Source organism: Aquarana catesbeiana, linkage group LG06 (assembly GCF_042186555.1).
Source record: "Aquarana catesbeiana isolate 2022-GZ linkage group LG06, ASM4218655v1, whole genome shotgun sequence".
NCBI classification, from domain to species: Eukaryota; Metazoa; Chordata; class Amphibia; order Anura; family Ranidae; genus Aquarana; species Aquarana catesbeiana.
The window spans coordinates 381,339,042-381,362,575 of NC_133329.1; the positions used below are offsets into that span (position 1 = coordinate 381,339,042).

General features: G+C 43.2%; 1 protein-coding gene across 2 annotated transcripts in view; it reads right to left on the minus strand.

The window, feature by feature from the left end:
* Nucleotides 1–23,534, minus strand: part of THSD7B (thrombospondin type 1 domain containing 7B) — an 807,368-nt gene that overhangs the window by 491,947 nt on the left and 291,887 nt on the right. For both annotated transcript variants that reach the window (XM_073634254.1, XM_073634253.1), the window contains exon 7: nt 85–240. In XM_073634254.1, the coding sequence (XP_073490355.1) occupies nt 85–240 (156 nt within the window). The remainder of the gene's footprint in view (nt 1–84; nt 241–23,534) is intronic.

The following is a 23,534-nucleotide window of genomic DNA, read 5'->3' on the forward strand; positions in this document are numbered from 1 at the left end:
TCGCTCATTTGAGTTTACAATCTGGGAGAGTGGATTTATCATTTAGTAGGCATCACTGTATTAAAGTAATGTGATCTAAAATACCTTTCCTCCCATGAGGATCCTGGCAGTTTTCATGGATACAATGTCCCCAGTCAGTCCATGGAGACAGCATGCAGTCGGTAAGACATTGGACGTTGCAGAGATGAGTAGTGGACGGTGGTGGTCCTTCACAAAACTTGGGATCCACTGGCCTGTAGACTAAATAACATAGCACAAAAAATATTATACAGAATGTACATTGGCACATGTATATCGTTTTCAAGCTGATCACGGGCAATTTTTCGGTGCTCAGTTCACCCAATATAGATGGAGACTGGTGGACTATGTCAGCCCTTGGCTTCCTATATATCTTGGCTGCTCCATCAGTAAGATCTACTTACCGAAACCTCAGACTGTTTTTCTGTTCATACATTTTTTTGAAAATGTGCAGCCTCCCACCCAATCAAAGAAAAACAAAAAACTACACACTAAAATTCCTAACCAAAACAAGCGTGCACAAATAAATATGCATATATTCAAATGATATGAAGACGTTTGAAAAAGTGCTCAGTGCTTATGAACCCTGTTTAACCACTTCAGCACCGGAAGGTTTTACCCCCTTAATGACTAGGCCATTTTTTTTCAATACGGCACTGCGTTATTTTAACTGACAATTGCGCGGTCGTGCGACGCTGTGCCCAAATAAAATTGATGCCCTTTTTTCCCCACAAATAGAGCTTTCTTTTCATAGTATTTGATCACCAATGCGTTTTTAATTTTTTGTGCTAGAAACAAAAAAATACCGACAATTCTGAAAAAGAATAGATATATTTTTTACTTTCTGCTATAAATCATACCAAATAAAAAATATGTAAAAAGTCGAAATTTCACCAATTTAGGCCAATATGTATTCTGCTACATATTTTGGTTAAAAAAATTCCCAATAAGCGTATATTGATTGGTTTGCGCAAAAGTTATCGTGTCTACAAACTATGGGATATTTTTAATGCATTTTTATTTTATTTATTTTTTTTACTAGTAATGGCGGCGATCAGCAATTTTTAGCGGGACTGCGACATTGCAGTGGACAAATCAGACACCTGACTGACACTTTTTTGAGGACCAGTGACATTATTACAGTGATCAGTGCTAAAAATATCGGACATTGATCGGACATTCTGACAACAAAATCCATGGATTTTTTCCGACGGATGTTGGTTCAAACTTGTCTTGCATACACACGGTCACACAAAGTTGTCGGAAAATCCGATCGTCCTGAGCGTGGTGCCGTAAAACACGTACGTCGGGACTATAAACGGGGCAGTAGCCAATAGCTTTTGTCTCTTCATTTATTCTGAGCATGCATGGCACTTTGTGCGTCGGATTTGTGTACACACGATTGGAATTTCCGACAACGGATTTTGTTGTCGGAAAATTTTATAGCCTGCTCTCAAACTTTGTGTGTCGGAAATTCCTATGGAAAATGTGTGATGGAGCCTACACACGGTCGGAATTTCCAGCAACAAGGTCCTATCACACATTTTCCATCGGAAAATCCGACCGTGTGTACGGGGCATTACAGTATTAATGACGGGGGAAGGGGTTTACACCAGGGGCGATCAAAGGGTTAAGTGTGTCCCTAGGGGGTGCTTTCTTACTGTGTGGGGGGTGGACTCACTGTATGAACAGAGAGATCCGTGTTCCAAGATCACTCTGTTCATTCCTGTCAGAACGGTGATCTGCCTTGTTTACATCGGCAGATCACCATTCTGCGCCTCTTGGAAGCAATCGCGGGTGGCTGGCGGACATCGCGTCCAGGGGACCCGCTGGTTGGCTCCCCCTCTGGCCAATCAGCATGCCACCGCTGGCTATTGCACCAGATGATGTACAGGTAAGTCGTTTTGCGCAATAGAGCTGAACTGCCGCAGTATATGTACTGCGGTCGGTTGGGAAGTGGTTAAACACGTCTATGCACATTTTTCAGCGTATACCTACCAACTGAAAGATAAAGGGCTTGATTTACTAAAGGCATATAGACTGTGCACTCTGCAATTGCAGTTACTCCAGAGTTTAGTAAATGAGATGAAGCTTCACTTTGCAAAGCATACCCAATCACATGCAAGCAAAAAAAAAAAAAACAGCATTTTTGCTAGCGCATGATTGGCTGATGGACGTCAGCAGAACTTTACCACATTTACGAAGCTCTGGAGCAACTGCAATTGCATAGTGCAATGTTTATTTGCTTTTAGTAAATCCAACCCATAGTGCCCCAGGAAAGTCTGTGTATTTGTGGGTTTCCTTCACACCCTCTTCAGAAGAACACTTACCATTTTTAGTCATTTCTAATAAATATAAGGTCAATCATACTTTTTCCCACCGCCATAAGGGGAGTCGGTAAAACGTTCTATGGTTTTTTGGTCAGAAATTCCTCAGACAGTGATCCCACACATATTTCATTAGGTAAAAAAAAAAAAATCTACACTGTGTAATCCAGCTTGATACATTTTATTAACAAAACAAACAAAAAAATTACATAAATTAAAACTTGCTTACCAACAATAAAAAAGCACATAGAAAAATGAATTTGAGTACTCCCTTCTTTGTCCTGGGAGATTTAAAGGAGCCTATTTATAAAAAAAAAAAAATAGCTGAGTGAATGTTCCAAGCATTTGCACAGCCATGAGGAATAATCCCTGTAATTTGTCTAATATGATAATTTCCTTTGATTATCAGCTCCATCTAGTGGCCATAATGCTGGCTTTTCCTGAAATATTCCAATCAGGGAAATATCACATTATGGCCACTAGATGGAGGTGACAATGATAAAAAATAATTATAGTAGACAAATTATGGAGATTATTCATGAGAGTAGTGCGAATTTTAGAGACATTCACATAGCTATTTTTTTTTTTTTTTATTGATAGATCCAATGTTTTGATTTAGCACAGATTTTGATTTTCAATGTAGCACTGATTTAGTTACTGATTTAACGCCTCGTTTTTAAAACTGGGCTCCAGACAAACTACACAGACAAACTACATATAAGCTGCTATTTTACCCACCACCAGATTTATAATTTTGTCAATTCAGTTCTGAGCTTTATACAGCTCTGCCACACAGCACAGCCCTCTCTGGCAGGGCAGGAGACCTGATTTTAAAGCCGCAGTTAAAGCCCCATTCCAGGCAAAAACAATTCTTTTTAACCGGACCTCCCACTCACCTCTAACTTATTCTATTAGTCTTTCTTCCATGTCTCCTTGTAAAGTTAGATATACCCACCTAAGACCCCCAAACAGGTCCCACACAACCGCTGTTTCAGGGTGGGGAGAACACCGATCCAGTTATATGATGCCCACGTCAGCTTGCTGGTCCCTTCCACTTCTCCCCACTGAATTCCACCTTTTCCTCCATCCTGAGAGCCCATTGCAGCCCATCCAATAGGAAGTGTCCACATCAGGCAGGCTCTCAAAGAAGGACCCAAATCACCTTGCACTCATCTTTCAGTCTGCTTTCTCCTCCTATCAGTTTGCTTCTTGAACTGCAATGCATCTGATTTGACTCCTTGTTCTGCTTCTTCCCCCTCTTAGTCTGAGCTCTGCTGTACAGGGGTGGTAAAGGGCTGATACAAAAATCGAATTCAGGTACTTACACTACTATGTATTAATACATACGGAGCTGTGAAAATTTGTGTTTTATACCCCCCTGGAGTTCAGCTGTACAACAATGTGCTATTTTCCTATCATATTGAAGTTCTTTACAAACAGGAGCTCGGTATCCAATAAATACATTTTAAACAAAGAATAAACACTTCAGCTTGCAGAATCCTCTGTTCTTTATGTTAGAAACAATACGGCTTTGTCTTCATAGAAAGTTCTAGAAAACAATTAAGTTGTGGATTGGGACCTCTCATTGTACAGTCCACACATCAGTCTGAACATCTTACAATACAGTAAAAATTTGGTATTCACTGTCTATGCAGCCGCTATTGATTGACCAGCCCGGATTCCCCCAGGGCCACCTTCCAAGACATTTATCAAACTATTCAAGCTTTGCAGAGTTCAGCATATAAGTATACTGTTTTCAACATAGCTATACACTTTCTAAACTAAAGGAAATTACATATTTGTTCATAAATATATATATATATATATATATATATATATTTTATATATATATATATATATAAAGATATATATATATCTTTATATATATTTCCACTTTCATCCGGACACAAGGAACAGACTTTGTGTTTGGTTTTTGTTGTTTATTAGGGTTAATAACTTGGATGGGGAATAGGATATAAGGGATGCCCTACTTGATTGCAACAATAACAGGGACAACTCCCCCCTATGTAAACCCTCCAGAACTGTCCTCTTCCTGAATGCTGACCGTCTCTTATAATAAAAGATACAAAAAGCCCCTTAAGGACTAGGAACTCTCAGTCCCTTAGAAAGTAGCACAAAGTGCTTTAGGCCGCATACCTGAGTATCTCCAACTCCACTGTAGACACTGATCCCAGCGCTACTATCTGCAGGAACTACAAGCCCACCTGGCTGCTTCTTCACCAGCCCACCCAGCTGCTCCAAAGATCTCCCAGGGCAAAGGAAAGGAAAGATTAAACACAACGCTGTCTTCCAGAAAGCCTTGCTACATGTGACAGCCTCTCCCCTTGTAAATCCATAGGTGTGCTGATGTACTCACATTGTCCTCCTTGCACCCGCTGCTTCTTAGGCAAGACTCCTTTCAAACCATACTGCTGTCAGGATACTCCCAAGCCAGCCTGAGGCAGAGCCTTCCAGACCAGGGGTTCTCCTCTAAGGCCACTGACAGTCTCCTCAGCACTCAATCTTCCACCTGACTTCCCTTGCTGGTCTAGCTCACCCATTATCAAGGGCAGTCTCCTTGCCAAGCCCACTGCCTGGGGATTGGCCAAATTCACTTAAGTATGCATATCAACCCTCTTGGTTTCCTCCCACCAACTTCTAGAAATTTCTCCAAATGTCTAGAATCAGGGGGAAGCACTAGAGACCTGCCTGTATGAGTCATCCAGCCTGACCTGCAGTAAACCCTGACCCAATTAAGACTCACAAGTTAACTATGAGTCAGAACATATATTTGCCTACACTGACACTAGTAGCACACTAGAGGGTTTGACCAATACTTTATTAAAAAAAAAAAAAGCTACAAAATCTCCCTTGCTTTTAATCTATTATCAATCACGATGGCCATGGCCTGGGGAAAAAAATCCAACCACCAGGAGCACACAACTAATCCCAACAGTACTCATAGATTAGAGCCCTCCCATTTGGGAGGTATCAAAGCATAGCTCCACACTTCTACCAACAAGTCAAGCAGATGCTAGAACAGATAATGCAACAAGGGGTAATCTGTCAAGAACCAAGAAACAGAGGGAGACACAAAATGCAGTAAAAAAATCACACCTTTTAATAAAATGGTAAAAATGGTACAACTGGTAAACGTAGTCAAAACATAGCCAGGGTTCGGTAGCCAAATTGGGTAGTCAAAACAAGCCAGGAAATCAGGAAACCAGAGATCAGCATAGTCCGTGGCAGCAGACAGGACCAGGAACCAGAAGGGACGTCAGCCAGGCAAGCCTTCAACAGGAACACAGCAGAGTCTCTAGATATGTTGACCAATGCGAAGGCATTGAAGAAATGAACCAGGCAGTTTAAATAGCCAGAAGGGGCTGGCTGTGGGCTTGACGGATGAGCAGGAAATGATCAACAGGTGAGCCACTGTGCTGGCAATTAACCGACAGCTGAGCAACCTGAGCACAGAGAAGAAAGGGCTTAGAGCCTAGTCCTGACACAATCGAAGAGAGTAAGAGCTCATTAGAATCTCCAATTGTCTCTGTAAGTAAGAAGGATGGGCCTCTTCACATTTGTGTGGACCATAGGGGTCTGAATGCTTTTACCTGGCAAGGAATTCCTATCCTCTTTCAACGATTGAGGAATCCCACCCTAGGACAGGTCGACCGTTTCTCCACACCCAATTTCTCCAGTAGGCAAACTGGCTGAAGACTGGGTTGTGGTAGTTCAAAAGAATGCCTTTGGGCTGAACACCACGCCCACCATATTCCAGAGGGTGATGGAATACTGCCTTGGGGCAAGAACCTGGATAGTATTCTGAACTATTCAGAGTGTAGTAATGTTTTATGCCAAATTTGCTTCTTGCACACTTAGGTTAGTGTTGGCATAGATGCCCCAGCATTACCAACTTACTAGCAGACATATCAGGCTGGATGTCACATCACTTCCTCAAACTCAACCTATCCAAAACCGAGCTCATGATATTTCCTCCCTCAGGTGCCACTTCCCCTGATTTCCCTGTCAATATCAACGGCTCAACTATCAACCCATCTCCCCACGCCAAGGTCCTAGGTGTAATCCTGGACTCTGAACTAACCTTTCGACCCCACATTCTATCACTATCCAAAACTTGCCGCCTCAATCTCCGCAACATTTCTAAAATACGCCCCTTCCTAACCAATGTCACCACAAAGCTTCTAATCCACTCCCTGGTCATCTCCCGCCTCGACTATTGCAACTCCCTCCTTGTTGGTTTACCTCTAAATAGGCTATCCCCACTTCAGTCCGTCATGAACGCTGCTGCCAGGCTCATCCACCTCACAAACTGCTCAGCGTCTGCTACACCCCTCTGCCAATCCCTCCATTGGCTGCCACTCAGTTACCGAATTAAATTCAAGATACTAACTATAACTTACAAAGCCATCCACAACCTGGCCCCCAGCTACATCTCTAACCTAGTCACAAAATACCAACCTAATCGTTCTCTCCGCTCCTCCCAAGACCTCCTGCTCTCAAACTCCCTTGTCACCTCATCCCATGCTTGCCTTCAGGACTTCTCCAGAGCCTCCCCCATCCTCTGGAATGCTCTACCCCAATCCGTCCGATTTTCTCCTACTTTATCCACTTTCAGACGATCCCTGAAAACTCATCTCTTCAGAGAAGCCTATCTGGCCCCCACCTAACAACTGTACATTTATCTTCTCAATCAGCACATCATCCACAGTTATTACCTCTTGTATCTCTTGACCTTCCCTCTTAGATTGTAAGCTCTAAGGAGCAAGGCCCTCTGATTCCTACTGTATCAAAGTGTATTGTATTTGTACTGTCTACCCTCAAGTTGTAAAGCGCTACGTAAACTGTTGGCGCTATATAAATCCTGTATAATAATAATAATAATAATAATACCTTGGGGATTAAGAATACAACTTTTCCCCAATATCAAAAAAATCAACGATACATTAAAAACCTCTTGGGAAAGCAATCTTATATCATGCTCTCTCAACATGCTCTCCATGTTGTGCCACGAATATACCACCGAGTTGGCACAACTTGATGTTGCAATCAATCGATGGTACACAGATCATGCTCTTGGTCTTTCCTCCCCCAGGTATAGCAAGCGGGATAAAACCCTGCGCGCACACCTGGAGGAATATACACTTACGACTATTAATGACAAAGAAAGCAAATTCTTAAGAGACTTAGCAGCCCATGAAAACGGATATGCCTACAATTGGGACAATGCCAAGGAAACCAAAGCTAGAAATAAACCCTTTTCCACTAATATACCTACTTCGAATAACCATGCCTCTAACAATTTATCTGCTTCTTTTTCATCCAGTACCTCCACTGTTTACCAAGATTTGACACAGGAACAATTAGCAAAAAGAAGAAAAGGCGATCTTTCGGCCATATCCTCGGAGTCACTCCACCGCACACTAGGACCCACTCCTCTACCACATCCACCTACAGGTCATTCAAAGACCGTTCACGTATCCACTCCCTTCACTAAAGCACAACCCAAGTCGTCAGCGATTCCCAAATCATCCTCTACCAAGACACCTGCAGGCATAATGGCACCACCGCACCCTCAAACGCACATCACCTCCCGAAGGGTAAGTGAACCCACTATCACCTCCATGTTTCCAGCCAGCTCTGCTACAGCAGACCCTAAACTTGCACCTATTTTTTTAGGGCAGGGCCAGGAGTCTCTCCCAAGCCCATCCCCCGATTTACACCCACAAATGCCAATGATCCAGCAAGACCAACCACCCCTGATGTAATCAATCTATCTTCTATTCCACTTAATGCGGATCAGATCTATGTACTCCAATTAGGCCTCACATTTTGTCCCTCTAACGACTTTGACAAATTCGCCTTTATTAAAGACGTGCATCTTTTTGCACGTAAACTTCTTTTCAAAGTGATCTATGACAAATCTCAATTTAATACTGCACTTGTTCAGAATGTGCATGTAAATCCTTCCCAACAGGTTCCCACCCTAGCGGAAATACAAGCCCTCGAAGAATTAATGTCACTTTGGGAGGAGGGGTGCACTGATGGTGACGACTCTCTTGATCCTACCAATCCTGAGGCCGCCGCCCTTGGTGCTCCCCCCTTCCCCCCTCCTGTTTCTTTTAAACCCAAATCTGTGAATTTTCCAAATCTTTCTACAAATCCCAATATATGGGCCTTTGTACAACAGGTCACTAACACCATCGAAGGCTTAAATTTCAACTCCGCGTATCCCTCCAACCTAACTTTGGCTCAGATTAGGGCCATCAAATCCCTACAAAACCATCCTGAACTCACCATTAAGCCAGCCGACAAGGGTGGCAATGTGGTGGTGATGGATGTGTCCTTCTATGAACAAATGTGCCTGGATATTTTAAACAATCGCGAGTGGTATAGACCAATTTCTAAAACACTCATCGCTAACTATATATCCGAATACCAACAGCTGATATTGGCAGCTTATCAAAAAGGCATTATAGACTCCAACACATGGAAATTTCTTTATGTTAAAGAACCCACTACCCCTACCTTCTATTCCCTCCCGAAATTGCACAAATCTCTCGACCATCCACCTGGTCGCCCAATCGTGTCTGGTCGTCAATGCCTCACAGAATCTGCCAGTGCTCTGGTAGATAAGTATCTGGCACCCCATGTTGTAGCTTTGCCTTCATATATAAAGGACACTATCCATCTCCTTCGTATATTAGATGGCCAATCCCTGCCCAGTGGCACATGGTTGGTAGCCCTAGATGTGGAAAGCTTATACAACGTAATCCCCCACAATAGAGGTATCTCAGTTATCAGCAAACTCATTCGTGCCAGAGGCCCCCAATATGATGAATACGGGGACTTTGTCCTCAAATTATTGAGGTTCATACTCACACGCAATTATTTCATGTTCGGCTCCTCCCACTTCCTCCAGGTGCAGGGTGTGGCTATGGGGACTAAGTGTGCCCCTGCTTATGCCAACCTGTACCTGGGGGGGTGGGAGAGGGAACTTTTTGACTCGATTCACTTCAACCCCTACCTGTCCAGGATTATATCCTGGTACAGGTATATCGATGATATACTTCTGTTTTGGGCCGGTACTAAGGAAGAACTTTCCTCATTTGTACAAAGCCTTATTGACAACACATACAATCTAAGATTTACCATGGAGTGCAGCCAGTCTCAGATCCATTTCTTGGACCTCCAGATTGGTGTACAACCCAATGGCCAAGTCTATACTACTCTATATCGCAAACCCTCTTCGGGCAATACAATCCTACATGCCCAGAGTGCCCATCCTGAGCCCCTCCTTCGAAGTATACCATATAGTCAATATGTCAGGATTAAACGTAACTGTACCCGCGATGAAGATTTCTTCAGGGCGGCACACGACCTCTATAATAGACTCTTAGATAGAGGCTACAGCCACTCTCTCTTAAAGAAAGCATTCCATAAGGCAAAAAAACTCAACCGTAAAGACCTGGTTTTCTCCGACAAACCATTGGATTCTAAACAACCCACACGACTCATCACCCAATTCTCCAATCAGCATACCCAAATCAAAGACGTCCTCAAACAATTTTGGCCCTTACTCACATCTGATCCTACCATTGCCAAATATATTAACACTTATCCTGATATTACCTATCGACGCTCTCCCTCTCTCCGTGATCGTCTGATTCATAGTCATCATTCTACTGACACTGCACATAGGCCCACTGCCACCGGTACCTATCAATGTGGCAAATGTGACATATGTACATTCGTTGCCAACTCTCAGGTTGTTAATTTACCCGATGGAAACACACACACCATCAGACACTATGTCACCTGCGCCACTGTTGGGGTTGTATACCTGGCCCAATGCCAATGCGGCGCATTCTATGTTGGCAAAACCAAGCGCCCCTTTCAGACCCGTATCCGGGACCATATCAAACCACTATATAAGAACACCACCACTACGGCCATTAATAGGCATATCGCTGCCCAACATAACTCCGATCCCCATGTTATTTTGTTTTCCGCACTTGAACATATCCCCTCACATGTAAGAGGCGGTAGTACTGATAATTCACTATTACGACTCGAAACCAAATGGATTCATATATTAAATGCTACCATCTTCCCAGGACTCAATGAATATATTAGTTTTAAGCCCTTCCTTTAAGTTCCTCTTTTCCATGCCCCTTCCCCAGACAACGTCGTTTGTGGTTTTTCCTCTCTACCCTATCCTTTTCCATCCCTTCCCCCCCCCCCCCCCCTTCCATTCCCTTCTTAGTTTCTCATTCTCCTGTATTCCCTGTCCTTTTTTTTTTTTTTTTTTTTCCCTTTGCTGCCATGGCTCCACCCGGTATTTTATCCATATAATGTTTTTTTGACATGGACTAATACCTTGCCTTCTACATTGATTACAAATGCCTTCTTCCTTTTCTGAGACAAGCTGGCAAATTGACTCAATATATCTTATATCCCTGTATATTCTATAGGTGTATATTGCCTGTATTTATTTGCGACTTAAAACTCTTTTTTGTCATTATTGAACAATATTTTTCGACACAACTGTTGCAATACATATACTGTGTGTTTCCTTTTTTATATATTCTTTTCCATATATTGTTTTTGCATTGTATTTTCAATTTTTGGTTGCAGGTTTTACTGCCGTACTGGGACCCAGTGGTTCTCTATGCACACTGCACACATTGTGGCTGGATGTCGTGTGCTGACACACAGTAATTCCCACCTACCCCAGTGGCCCCTGTGGATCGTTGGGCAACCTTTGGGATATCCTCCCATCCTGTGTCTCGGCGCACTACACTTCGTGCCCCTTTGTTCCCCGCCGCTGGACTGCGGTTGTCCCTGGTGCCTTGGCTAGCCCCACGACTGGGGGGATTATCTGTGGCGTGGGTGGTGGGCGGCGGCTCCGAGGGCTCTCCCGGTTTGGGGGTGACATGGCTAGCGCTGTCTTTGCCTGTACGGACGCCAAGGCGCAGACAACTGTCTGCCCCTGGGTGCCCACGTCTGTTCTCAGACCCTCTGGTCCTTTATTCCAACGGCAGATTGGGTGAGATAACACCTTGGTTCTTCCCATTCCAGGGGTGTTCGCCTCTCCAATCGCCACACGGTCCGTGAGATCTGAGCATGTGCGCGCGTTGCATGATGGAACTCGTAGTTCCTAGGCACCGTGCAGTGCACAGCCGTGGCTACCCCTCATTTAGCGTCCGCACACCTGATCATCATCTGATCAGGTGTGGGGGGTATATGAGTAACCGGCCAGTCCCTCAGTTCCCATGGACGAGGGACGTGCCTGCATTCGCTCTGCACACAGCTACAAGGTAAACTTCTGCCTTTCAAAACACCCTGACTTCATGTTGTTTACATGAATTATTTATTACTCCTTTATATACTTTTTAGAACTTACTTTGGACCGGCCTCTTACTCTGGTGGTTAACACTGATTTTCTCAAGCAACATGGTGTGCTTTATGATGAATTAGGTAATAGATTCTTTTTCACTAGCCTCACCTGTGCCCAAATACATTTTAAAGCTTCCATTTCCCTACCTTTCTGATCCTCCTTTTTTCCTTTATATTTCATATAGGATCCACTGTTATTTTTATCCCTTTTTCATCCCAGCACCGGTACTATATACCTGTGAATGTACCGCTATGAGAATCTTTTCTTACAGCAGATACCATCAAGTAAGTATAGGCATAAACTACCATATCTGGCCCCAGTTAATAACAGCAAGACCCCTAACACTATCCATTTTTCCAACTAGGCCTGCTTTAAGTGGTCTGCAGATATGGTTCTACCTTGATGTCCTTTCCTTGCTGTGTGCATACATATATCATAGGCACTTCCTGACCTTGTCTCTCTACAGCTTTTAGATATACATGTAAGTCCGCACCTTTTCCAGAGATATAGATACATTTATACCTATTTATATACATATATTTTTTGTTCTCTTTTTAATACAATGCACATATGCGCAACCCTCTATTCCTGGAATAACTACCACAGTGCATTATGACACATGACTATCTTTACATTCCTTTGCCAGGTCTACTGTATGCCCCCTGCAGGCATAATTTACGGCGCGGTCTGCCTGCTCCCCTGTGGGGATCTCCTTGGGTGGCTGTGTTCCCCCTCTCCCTCTCTTCCCTCCCGTCTTGGGCACTGACGCCCCAGGTATGTCCGCAGTTCCGTTTAGTGGTGTGGAGCTTGGGGTTGCATGAATGTCCAGCCACAGTTGCAATGTGTTATTGTTTTTACTATGCAGTGTTTGGTCAAATGAATATTTCTAACATGTGTTTTTATGTCCACCACACAGAATTTTTTATATATATCCACCCTATGAGCTCCTGTTCCCTGAAGAAGCCAATGTTTTGGCGAAACATGTAGGAAAATGAGCCCCCCCCCCTTCAACGGCCACTTGCCATCTGGCCCACTTGACCATTCTTAGGGTCACTTACAGTACATGTATTCACAAAATTTGTATAATTATTGTATGAATTGTTTATAATGTACATTGTATTTATGATAGACTATTAATAAAATTTGTAATTTTAGTATTTTTTGTTTTATCTTTTCTTCTCTAATCTTCCTGACCCTAGCACCGCTATAATCCCTTGTCCACACACCCATTTAACGTTTGATTATTTAGGGGATGAGGTGCTGTATCCTCTGGTACCATCTAGCCATCTTTACTTTTTTTGAATAATAATAATGGGCCAAAGCTCAAAAGCCAAGAAGTGCAATCCATTCAAGCATGAGATCAAGTTCCTTGGACATGTCATCTCCAAACAAGGCCCAGCAAAGTATTTATGGAGTTCATTCAAGCACTATGCTCATAATTTTTCTCTGATTCAAAAGCACCTACATGGAGTTGGTCAGGAGGGGGGCCACTTGAGGTGGAATGGGGATCAGAACAACAGGAGGCGTTTGAATTGAAGCAGCTGCTGATGTTGGCTTCCTTGCTGGCCTTTGTTGACTTCCACTTCCCATTCCAGGAAAGAATCAATGGCAGTATTCAGGGCTTAGGGGCTGTAGCCTCACAAGTAAGAGGTTGCCAGGAGAGGGTGTTTGCATACACCAGTTTAATCCTGTATGCAACTGATAGGAACTCTGAAAACTACAGCTGGAATTGTTGGTCTTGATGTGGGCAGGCAACAAATGCTTTGCTGAGTACATGACAGGGGCCATGTTTGAGGTCTGGACAGATAACAATCCCTTGGCGCAACTCCAAACAAATGAACGTGGTGCCCTAGAGCAATGTTGGGCAACCCGCCAGGTGAAGTTTGAATTCTCCCTGCATTATCACCCTTGAAAGAGCAACTAGGTAAAGATGGGCAGAGACTCAGAAAGAGGATCTAGTGGTTCCACTGTTAATAGAGATGATATGGTTGTGATAGTGTCCCAGTCCCAAAGAGAGATCAAAGCTAAAAAGTATGTCAGGGAAAAGTTTGAAATTGCGCATGAGTATTAATGAGTACTAAAGTAAAATACTGGAGTTCTGCCTCAAGTATATTTGAACTAAAACCACTATAGCCCCCGCCCTCCCCCCCTAAAAAAAAAAAAATCCAGCTACAATGAAACTAAATTTCCCGCAGAACACTAACACTATTAAAGGATTATTCCCTTGTAGCAATTACATAATAACAGCCTTGAGACAGCTGGTACAAAATATTCCCTTTAATATCATTCAGTAGGCTGTTAGGCAGTATTATCATAATATAGTGGAATTCAGCGCTCCCTCCATCTCTAACAAAAGAACAAAACTGTCAAACGGCTTGAAAATACTTTCCGGAAGCTTCCGAAAAACTCTAGAGCTAGAGCCTTAGTGAGTTATTAGTAATAGATCCACGCTCACTGCCATTGGCACAGTGTGAATAATTACATGCTTGACGAGAAGGGCTCAGATACATTTCAAAGTCCCACTTCCTTCCAACAAAGCATAAAATGACTGTAATGAAAAGCTTTATAATTATAGAAAAAAAAAAAAAAGAAAGCAACTTTGGTTTTAATTGGAATATAGACTAATCCATGCTCAATCTTCATCAGGCAATTATATGTATGGAATGACGCATAATAATTGCAAAATTCATTTTTTCAGCCATCTCGGTTGGTACATAGCAAACTAATGTGAAACAATTAGACATGCAGGCCAAGATTCCTAGCCATATGCTGAGATCACACAGATTACAGTATGCCTCCCTAAAATTATGACCTCCCCAAAAAAACTTTGATGGAAATTCTTGGCTCTCTACAAGTATACCTAAATAATTGAATTATAGTAACCCTGTCAGGTCTTTAAAAAAATCCCCAATGCCAGCTTCTTGTAACATAATAGCTAATGGCCCATGTCTTCTACCTTTGCTCCGTTCCAGCACTGCCTCCTTAAGACTCTTTAATATAACAGAAAATGTGTTAAGAGCTCTGAATCCAAAAATAAAGGTGATGTTTGGTATCCAGATAGTAAAGGGCAGCTCTCTGTTACATGAGGTATCCCTAAGAACCCTGGAGAAATCCAAATGTAGTGTGAAAGGTGTGAGCACCATGCGTTCACAATAAGTCAAGTAGAAGGTTATTACTTTCGATTAAACGTCTGCCAGCTGGTGCCCACACCACCAATGTAATAATTTCCGTTGTCTTGTCATTGTGTGTCCAGTATAAGCTTCTATTACAGCCAACACCCAAGCCCTGATGAACGGTCAGTTTTGAGGAACGAATCGAGTAGGATTTAACTTCTGATAAACTTCTGCTGGACTTATTATGACTGTGTTGCACTCATCTTCCCTAAGACTCTTTGGCATACAACACTTTTGGGAGCGTTGGAACCTTGTGTTTTCCAACGCACACTGTGGTTCCTTCCTCCCACCTGTAAATTATTACAAGACACAGCAGTGATGTAGGGGTTGGAAGTCCAAACCATATTTCATGACAGGGGCACAGACATCCTACATAGACATGTGCAATTCGTTTCGTTCCGAATTAGTTTTTTAATGAATTTCAACAAATTCGTTAATTAGGATATTTCCAAATAAACAAATTTGTTGAAATTCGTTAAAAAACTAAGTTTTCCAAATATTCGTGAATTCGAATGTTCAAAAATTCGTAAATCTGAATATTTGAAAATTTGGAAATTCAAAATTCGAAAATCCCAAATTTCGCAAATTCGGAAATGAGAAAATCCAAAAATAAGAACGAAAATTTAAAAGGTTCTCCTTGCGTTTTTATTTTTTTGGGTGGACTGGAATGGATTAGAGGTAGACAGGTGTAAATGGACACAAGTCTGATACACCTGCCAATGCACAGGATTTAGGGATGCACCAATTTAACGACTGCCAAAAATAGGATTATCTGCATTTTGCTGACAGGAAAACGGTGCCGATAATGGCCACTAAAAACACACACATGATTTTGCCATAATTTTACCATGATTTTGCCACAATTTTCATAGGTCATGTGATCCAAAAACCACATAAAAAATGCAACACAGGTGCATTTTTGATGAGTTTTTGCCACGTCTTCAATGCATTTCAATGGGGAGTTTCGTTACACTGCAATGGAAGCGCAACGAACCAGTGTGAAGACATACATGGAATTTAAAGGGATTCATTCTTCTTGAGCTTTTCTTGCACCTTTTTTACGCAAAATCCCTTCAAGACTAATAATTAAAAAGTGGAATATAGTACAATTATATACAAAAAAGATATATATATATTTTTTTAAACTGTCCATTCTGGTTTCAGTTTTCAGCCAAGTGTATCCTGAATTTTCGATTTAGTTCCAGAATTTTCATTTTGGTGCACCGCTAATAGGAATACATGGACAATCCAATCAGGTTCTCCTGAAAAACTGACAGGTGGACCTGATCAGATTACCCGTGATAAATGGGCCTAACAGTAATACAACTGACCACAGAACACTGCTTCAGGAACATTACAGTTCAAAGCGCAACACAATCGAACTCCAGTCCTAACTAACTATTCTTTGACTGCTCAGATGGACCTGTAAAGGTAAAGTCTATTTAGGTAGTATCCATGATTGGTAAGTTCTCTTGGGGTTGCAGGCGAAGGCTACATCTTTCCAGTTGACATGGACAACAGAAGCTTTCTCCCCATGCCCTGCCTTCCCCATATATATATGCGGCCCCAAAAGGAAGGCAGGACCCAAAAAGCCCAGGAAAGCGCTGATCCAGAACTTAACCATACCCTAACCTGGGAGACTAAATTTGCTTAATACACAGAACATTTCCCTTGTAGGCACCTGCCTACACCTAATGGTCACGTGATCCCACAGCTTCGGCTCCACCATGTCAGTGAGCAGCTGCTGCAGGGGAGAGGAAGGAGTGCTGACAATGGCTGGGCCACGAGAGCCTATGGGTGATGTCACGGTTCCAGGAATTCACAGCCATAGTCACTCATGGTCACTCTATGACAAAAGGGAGCCCAAGCTGAGGGATCATGTGACCAAACTGAAGCGGAATAAAAATAGGTATGTCCACAGATCTTTTTTCTACAGGCTAGGCAGGATGAGAAGGAAGGGGCGGGTGCATCTTTAAGAATAGTTATAGTTAGGCATTTCTTCCACTTTGAACAAAATAAGGAAACAATTTTCAAATGTTGAGGTTTGGTGCTCCCCTTTATTTCTTCCACCCTTAGCATTGGCCTCTAAGGGACATTATGGTAACTACAATCCTGGCATTAAATTACTGTATTTATTGGCATATAACACTCACTTTTTCACTCTGAAATTCGGGTGCAAATAGTGTGTGCGTGTTATACGCCGATACTGCAATTTGGGCTGCCTAGGAGGGAACAGGGAGGGGGGCGGGACGAGCGCCATCAGATTACATACAGTGAGTATCTCATGTTTACTCAGCGGCCTCTGTAATAGGAAGTCCCGTCTCCTGGGCCGGCATTGGACCAGTGTTCTGTCTATCATAGAATCCGGTCCAGGAGGCGGGACTTTGTATTAAGGAGGCCGCTGAGTAAACAGGAGATTCTCGCTGTATGTAATCTTACAGCACTCGTCCCGCCCCCCTCCCTGTCCCCTCCGAGGCAGCAGTAATCTGAGGTGAGGCTGCAGACTGGCATTGATCAGGCTGCATTCATGGCAATGGTGAGGCTGCAGATGGGCATTGAACAGGCTGCATTGATGGGCAATTGTGAGGCTGTAGATGGGCATTGATCAAGCTGAATTGATGGGCAATGGCTGCATTGATGGGCACTGACCCTTATTTTGCTTCAAAGTTCTTTATTTAAAACTTCCCTCCTAAAATGAAGGTGCGTGTTATACACTTGTGTGTGTTATATGCCGATAAATATGGTACTTATAAACCTTTTCTAGAAGCATCATAGAGTCCTGCCATTGCTTTTCATTCTTCAGAATGCAGGATGCTTGGCTGTAATGCTGAGCGTCTTGAGTCACTAGCCCAAAAAAATTTTTTTGAGCATATGCCTAATATAAATTACTGCTTTCATGCTGCTGAAACTGTTTCTGAAAGATTTAGTTTGTGTGTCATCGCTGTTTGTTGGCAGCTCCCTGCCCGACAGTACTCTCGGAGAAGACAGGAGGCAGCCTATTTATTGGGTTGGATAGACTTCAGTGCAGATACCTGGCCTTTGCAGCCCTTCCCTGCCATAATTAGGAGAATTGAAGGGTTTTAGAGGCTGGGCAATTGCAGTGAATGGCGTCACGCTCGACACATACGCTGCCCCTGGTTCTCAACTCAGAAAGTAGCAGCAGGCACAGGGCACATCACCAGGAGCTGTAAACAAACAGTGTGGGCACGCACAGACTGGGGCTTTCAAAAGTCAGCTTTAGCAGCATGAAATGGATGCATCGTCTTTAGAGGTTTGCTGAAAATTGCTTAACTGTTTAAAAGCTGTAATTTGTTACAACGTACAATTCATCCTTTAAGGCTCAATTAAAGTAAGAAAATATATATATAAAAGAGAATGCTAAACAGTTTCCTTGAGAAGGACACAGGCAGCTTCTTTAAGAAGCTGCCTATGTCCTAACAATGGGGCCATTTACGCTGTAATCAGTGCCAGGACAAAGTCATCCAGCCTCCAGGGAAAGAATGCCAAACTGTGCCCCCCTCCCCCATTCGTGATGTGCAAGCTTAGGGGATCATATACCCAGCAGTCCCTCGCTTGTTAAAATCACTGCTGCTCTTACTACTCCCCTTAGGCTTTCAACAGAAGGAAGGTGCCCCCATCCTACAGTAAACCACTGAGCCCAGGGCAACCACCCCTCCTGCCCAACCATTGTCCCAGCCCTGGCTGTAATACTGTACACATTTAAAGTGGTTGTAAACCCTTACAGACCACTTTAACCTACAGGTAAGCCTAGATTCAGGCTTACCTGTAGGTGCAAGAAATATCTCCTTAACCTACACGGTTAAGGAGATATTTTCCTATAAACGGGCACCGATGTCTAAGGCGCATGCGTGTCGTAGACAACGGCGCAGGTGCACTGAGTGTGCCGTTAGTGAAGACAATCATGCCGTCACTGATGGCTCCCGCGCACATGCACCGGAGTGACGTCATTGCTGCTCCGGCCAGTCACAGCGCCGGAGCAGCGATAGCCGGAAGTCAGTCCGGGTATCATGGCGGTGACGGAGGAGGTGAACGAGGGTCGCTTCGGGGGGGCTTCGATCTCAGGTAAGTAATTCATAATAAGCTAGTATGCTATGCAGGGTGTTTTTTGTTTTTGTTTTTTAGAGAGGGTTCACTTCCACTTTAAACCTTGCTCAAACGTTACATGTGTTCAGCTTAAAGAGCACTTTTTACTCAGTATCTTGTTGCTAGCTTCTGCCAGCAAGATTCTGCATACTAATAATTGCCATATTTATATCTAGTGCATCCGGAAAGTATTCACAGCGCTGCACTTTTTCCACATATTGTTATGTTACAGCCTTATTCCAAAATGGATTAAATTAATTATTTTCCTCAAAATTCTACAAACAACAGCCCATAATGACAACATGAAGAAGTTTGTTTGAAATATTTGTACATAAGTATTCACAGCCTTTGCCGTGACATTAAGGCTGGATGCACACTAGGCCGGTGCGAATTGCAGCTCCGGTTTCCCTGCAAAGATATTATTCACGCAATAGTGTGAACCCAGCCTCAAAATTGAGCTCAGGTGCATCCTGTTTTAAATGATCTTCATTGAGATGTTTCTACAACTTGATTGGAGTAAATTCAGTTGATTGGACATGATTTGGAAAAGCACACGCATCTGTCTATATAAGGTACCACAGTTAACAGTGCATGTCAGAGCACAAACCAAGCCATGAAGTCCAAGGAATTGTCTGTAGACCTCCGAGACAGGATTGTATAGAGGCACAGCTCTGGGGAAGGATACAGAGAAATTTCTGCAGCATTGAAGGACCCAGTGAGCACAGTGGCCTCCATCATCAGTAAATGAAAAAAGTTTGGAACCACCAGGACTCTTCCTAGAGCAGGCCGCCCGGCCAAATTGAGCAATGGGGGAGAAGAGCCTTAGTCTGGGAGGTGACCAAGAACCCGATGGTCGCTCTGACAGAGCTTCAGCGTTTCTCTGTGGAGAGAGGAGAACCTTCCAGAAGAACAACCATCTCTGCAGCACTCCACCAATCAGGCCTGTATGGTAGAGTGGCCAGACGGAAGCTACTCAGTAAAAGGCACATGACAGCCCACCTGGAGTTTTCCAAAAGGTACCTGAAGGACTCTCAGACCATGAGAAACAAAATTCTCTGGTCTGATGAAACAAAGATTGAACTCTTTGGCCTGAATGGCAAGCATCATGTCTGGAGGAAACCAGGCATCACTTATCACCTGGCCAATACCATCCCTACAGTGAAGCATGGTGGTGGCAGCACCATGCTGTGGGGATGTTTTTCAGCGGACATCCTTGATGAAAACCTGCTCCAGAGCGCTCTGGACCTCAGGTTTATCTTCCAACAGTACAACGACCCTAGGCAAACAGCCAAGATAACAAAGGAGTAGCTATGGGACAACTCTGTAAATGTCCTTAAGTGGCCCAGCCAGAGCCCAGACTTGAACCCGATTAAATATCTCTCGAGAGATCTGAAAATGTCTGTGAACCGACGCTCCCCATCCAAACTGATGGAGCTTCAGAGGTCCTGCAAAGAAGAATGGGAGAAACTGCCTAAAAATAGGTGTGCCAAGCTTGTAGCATCATACTCAAAAAGACTGGAGGCTGTAATTGGTGCCAAAGGTGCTTCAACAAAGTATTGAGCAAAGGCTGTGAATACTTAAGTACATGGTATTTTTTTATTTTTTATTTTTAATAAATCTGCAAAGATTTCTAACAAACTTCTTTCACGTTGTCATTATGGGGTATTGTTTGTAGAATTTTGAGGAAAATAATGAATTTAATCCATTTTGGAATAAGGCTGTAACATAACAAACTGTGGAAAAAGTGAAGCGCTGTGAATACGTTCCGGATGCACTGTATGGCCATGCGCATGTGCCCTATACTCAACCTATAACAGCCAATACTACATAGAAGTAGACCTCCCCAAAAACAATTATCTCACGCAACGTCGTAGACTCAGCTGCAGAGATGCTAACCCCCGATACACCGAGCAGATGAGATCAAATTAAATTATTCCGCTGCTTAATATCACTCTTCTGCCAAAAGTTCGGATTCTGCCATTTGCAATCATTTTCACTTCATTTTCACCAGCTGGGGATAATGAATTGGGTTATAAAGTTATATATTCTTCCTCCAAGGGATTCCTCTCCTGGGAAGGATGGCAGTTTAAATGAACTGGTAATTTGCAAGTCGTACAAACGTAATTATTTCCACAGTTTAGAAATGTTTGAGCATTTCACAAGCAAATGATTCCGAAAATGCCAACAAGTAATATATTACCGGTCGGGTTTTATAAGGGAGGATCCGACCTGCCAAATATAATTTCTGAGGGCTCTGTGAGTTTTAATAATTTATGTCTGCAGGGCCTTATCTCTGATAATGTTACAGTTTTATTACAGTTTTGTCACATTGACTGCTCGGTACTACCCTTCCCTTGACAAATTTAAAGTGCATCACCATCTTTCTAGCAGAGCTGATATTCCACAGCATGGCACTGAAATGATCAAGTTTGCTGGAGTTATCCATTACCCCAGGGTGCTGTGAGGCAACGGAATATGCAGTGCAAGACTCTGGTTAAGACCGACCCAGGATATATTTTTTCATGTGGCATACATGCTAAGTCTTACAATTGCAGATATCTATTACCTCTTACAGAGATCATAGTACTCCCCCAACAATGCCTTTATCTGCTTTTCTCTCCAAAAGGGTGGCAGCACCTTTGCTCAAGTATCATCCAGGGTTACCATCTACTTTCTGGACTAAGGCTGGCCCTTTAGATTTACCAAAACCATAGAATATGAGGTCAAACCTAAACAGTTTCGAATTGTATGCAATCAGGCAGGCCTTTATACTACATAGTTGAAGGTAAATCTAAAGGAAACTGAATAAGAAAATTGTATAATGCATGGCCAGATTTAGATACCACTTCATATAAACTCTGGTGCCTGTGTAGTTCTTGGCTTGTTGTATTGCTGGCCATTAGTCTCTAATGGTAGAATCGCCCATCTAACTTCAGCCTATAGCCCCATACACACTATTATGCCGCGTACACACGGTCAGACTTTTCGGCTACAAAAGTCTGACAGCCCGTCCGACAGACTTTCGACAGACTTTTGGCGGACTTGCGGCGGACTTTCTAATGAACGGACTTAACTACATACGATCACACAAAAGTCAGACGGATTCATACGTGATGACGTACACCAGACTAAAATAAGGAAGTTGATAGCCAGTAGCCAATAGCTGCCCTAGCGTTGGTTTTTGTCCGTCGGACTAGCATACAGACGAGCGGATTTCTGGGTCCGGCGGAGTTACAACGTAAAGATTTGAAGCATGTTCCAAATCTAAAGTTCGTCAGATTTGCGACTGGAAAAGTCCGCTGAAGGTCCGGTGAAGCCCACACACGATCGGATTGTCCGCCGGATTTGGTCTGTCAGCGTCTGTCGGACCAGTCCGGTCGAAAAGTCCGACCGTGTGTACGCGGCATTAGATATTCTGCAGATTTTTGTCTTCAGATTTACCAAAACCATGGAGTGCAAGGGCCTGCCTGATTGCATACAAATTGAAACTCTTAAGGTTTGATCTCATATTATATGGTTTTGGTAAATCTGAAGAAAGAAATCTGCAGAAAATCTATAAGTGTGTATGGGGTCTGACAGTCTGATCAGTGGGTAAGAAGGAACACAATCGCTCATTTCGCATCTTCCCAGCATAAGAAGTTTATTAAAAGAACAGTATTCTACTCAGAAATAAAATGAATACATCAGGTATTCAGAAATAATCGTCCTGCACCCCAGCGGGAGTGCCAACATCACCACTATGTCCTCCAACCCAGGGTTAGGGTTGGAGGACATTGCGGTGATGTCAGCACGCCTGCCGGGGCGCAGGACGATAATGGCTTTGGTAAATCTGAAGACAAAAATCTGCAGAATATCTAATAGCGTGTATGGGGCTATAGACTGATGTTAGATGGGCAATTCTACCATTAGAGACTAGTGGCCAGCAATACAACAAGCCAAGAACTACACAGGCACCAGAGTTTATATGAATTGGTATCTTTCCTGGTTAATGAATGATGACAACTAACGGGCCGCATTATCGGAAGTGTAAAATCGTTGTAGTAGCTGCTGCTACTACAGTGATCCTCACTGCCTTTCGGATCTTGTGCCCTGCTGCATGTTAACCACAGGGGATTTCGGGCTTGGCATTGGTGCCATTCAGAAGATGCATTGCATTTTCTCAATGAATGAAAAGCATTCTCTGATTGGAAGAGTTGGAGAGGCTGAGCAACAATGTCACGATCCCTACCTTGTCCACTTAGAGAACAACGCCCTGTAGTCATTGAGAAATATACAAGGCGTTCTCTTAATGGTGCCTGAGTCTAGCGCGTGACCCTGTGTGGTTACCATGCAGCAGAGCACAGGAACCAGAAGATAATGAGGAGCACTTTAGCAGGACGGCCACTACAGTAATTGTCCACTTCCACAGGGATCCCACAAGTATGGGATCTACATACTTACCTTGGTCCAAGCTGGATCAATGTAACTATGCAATGAAAACTCATACATGGAATT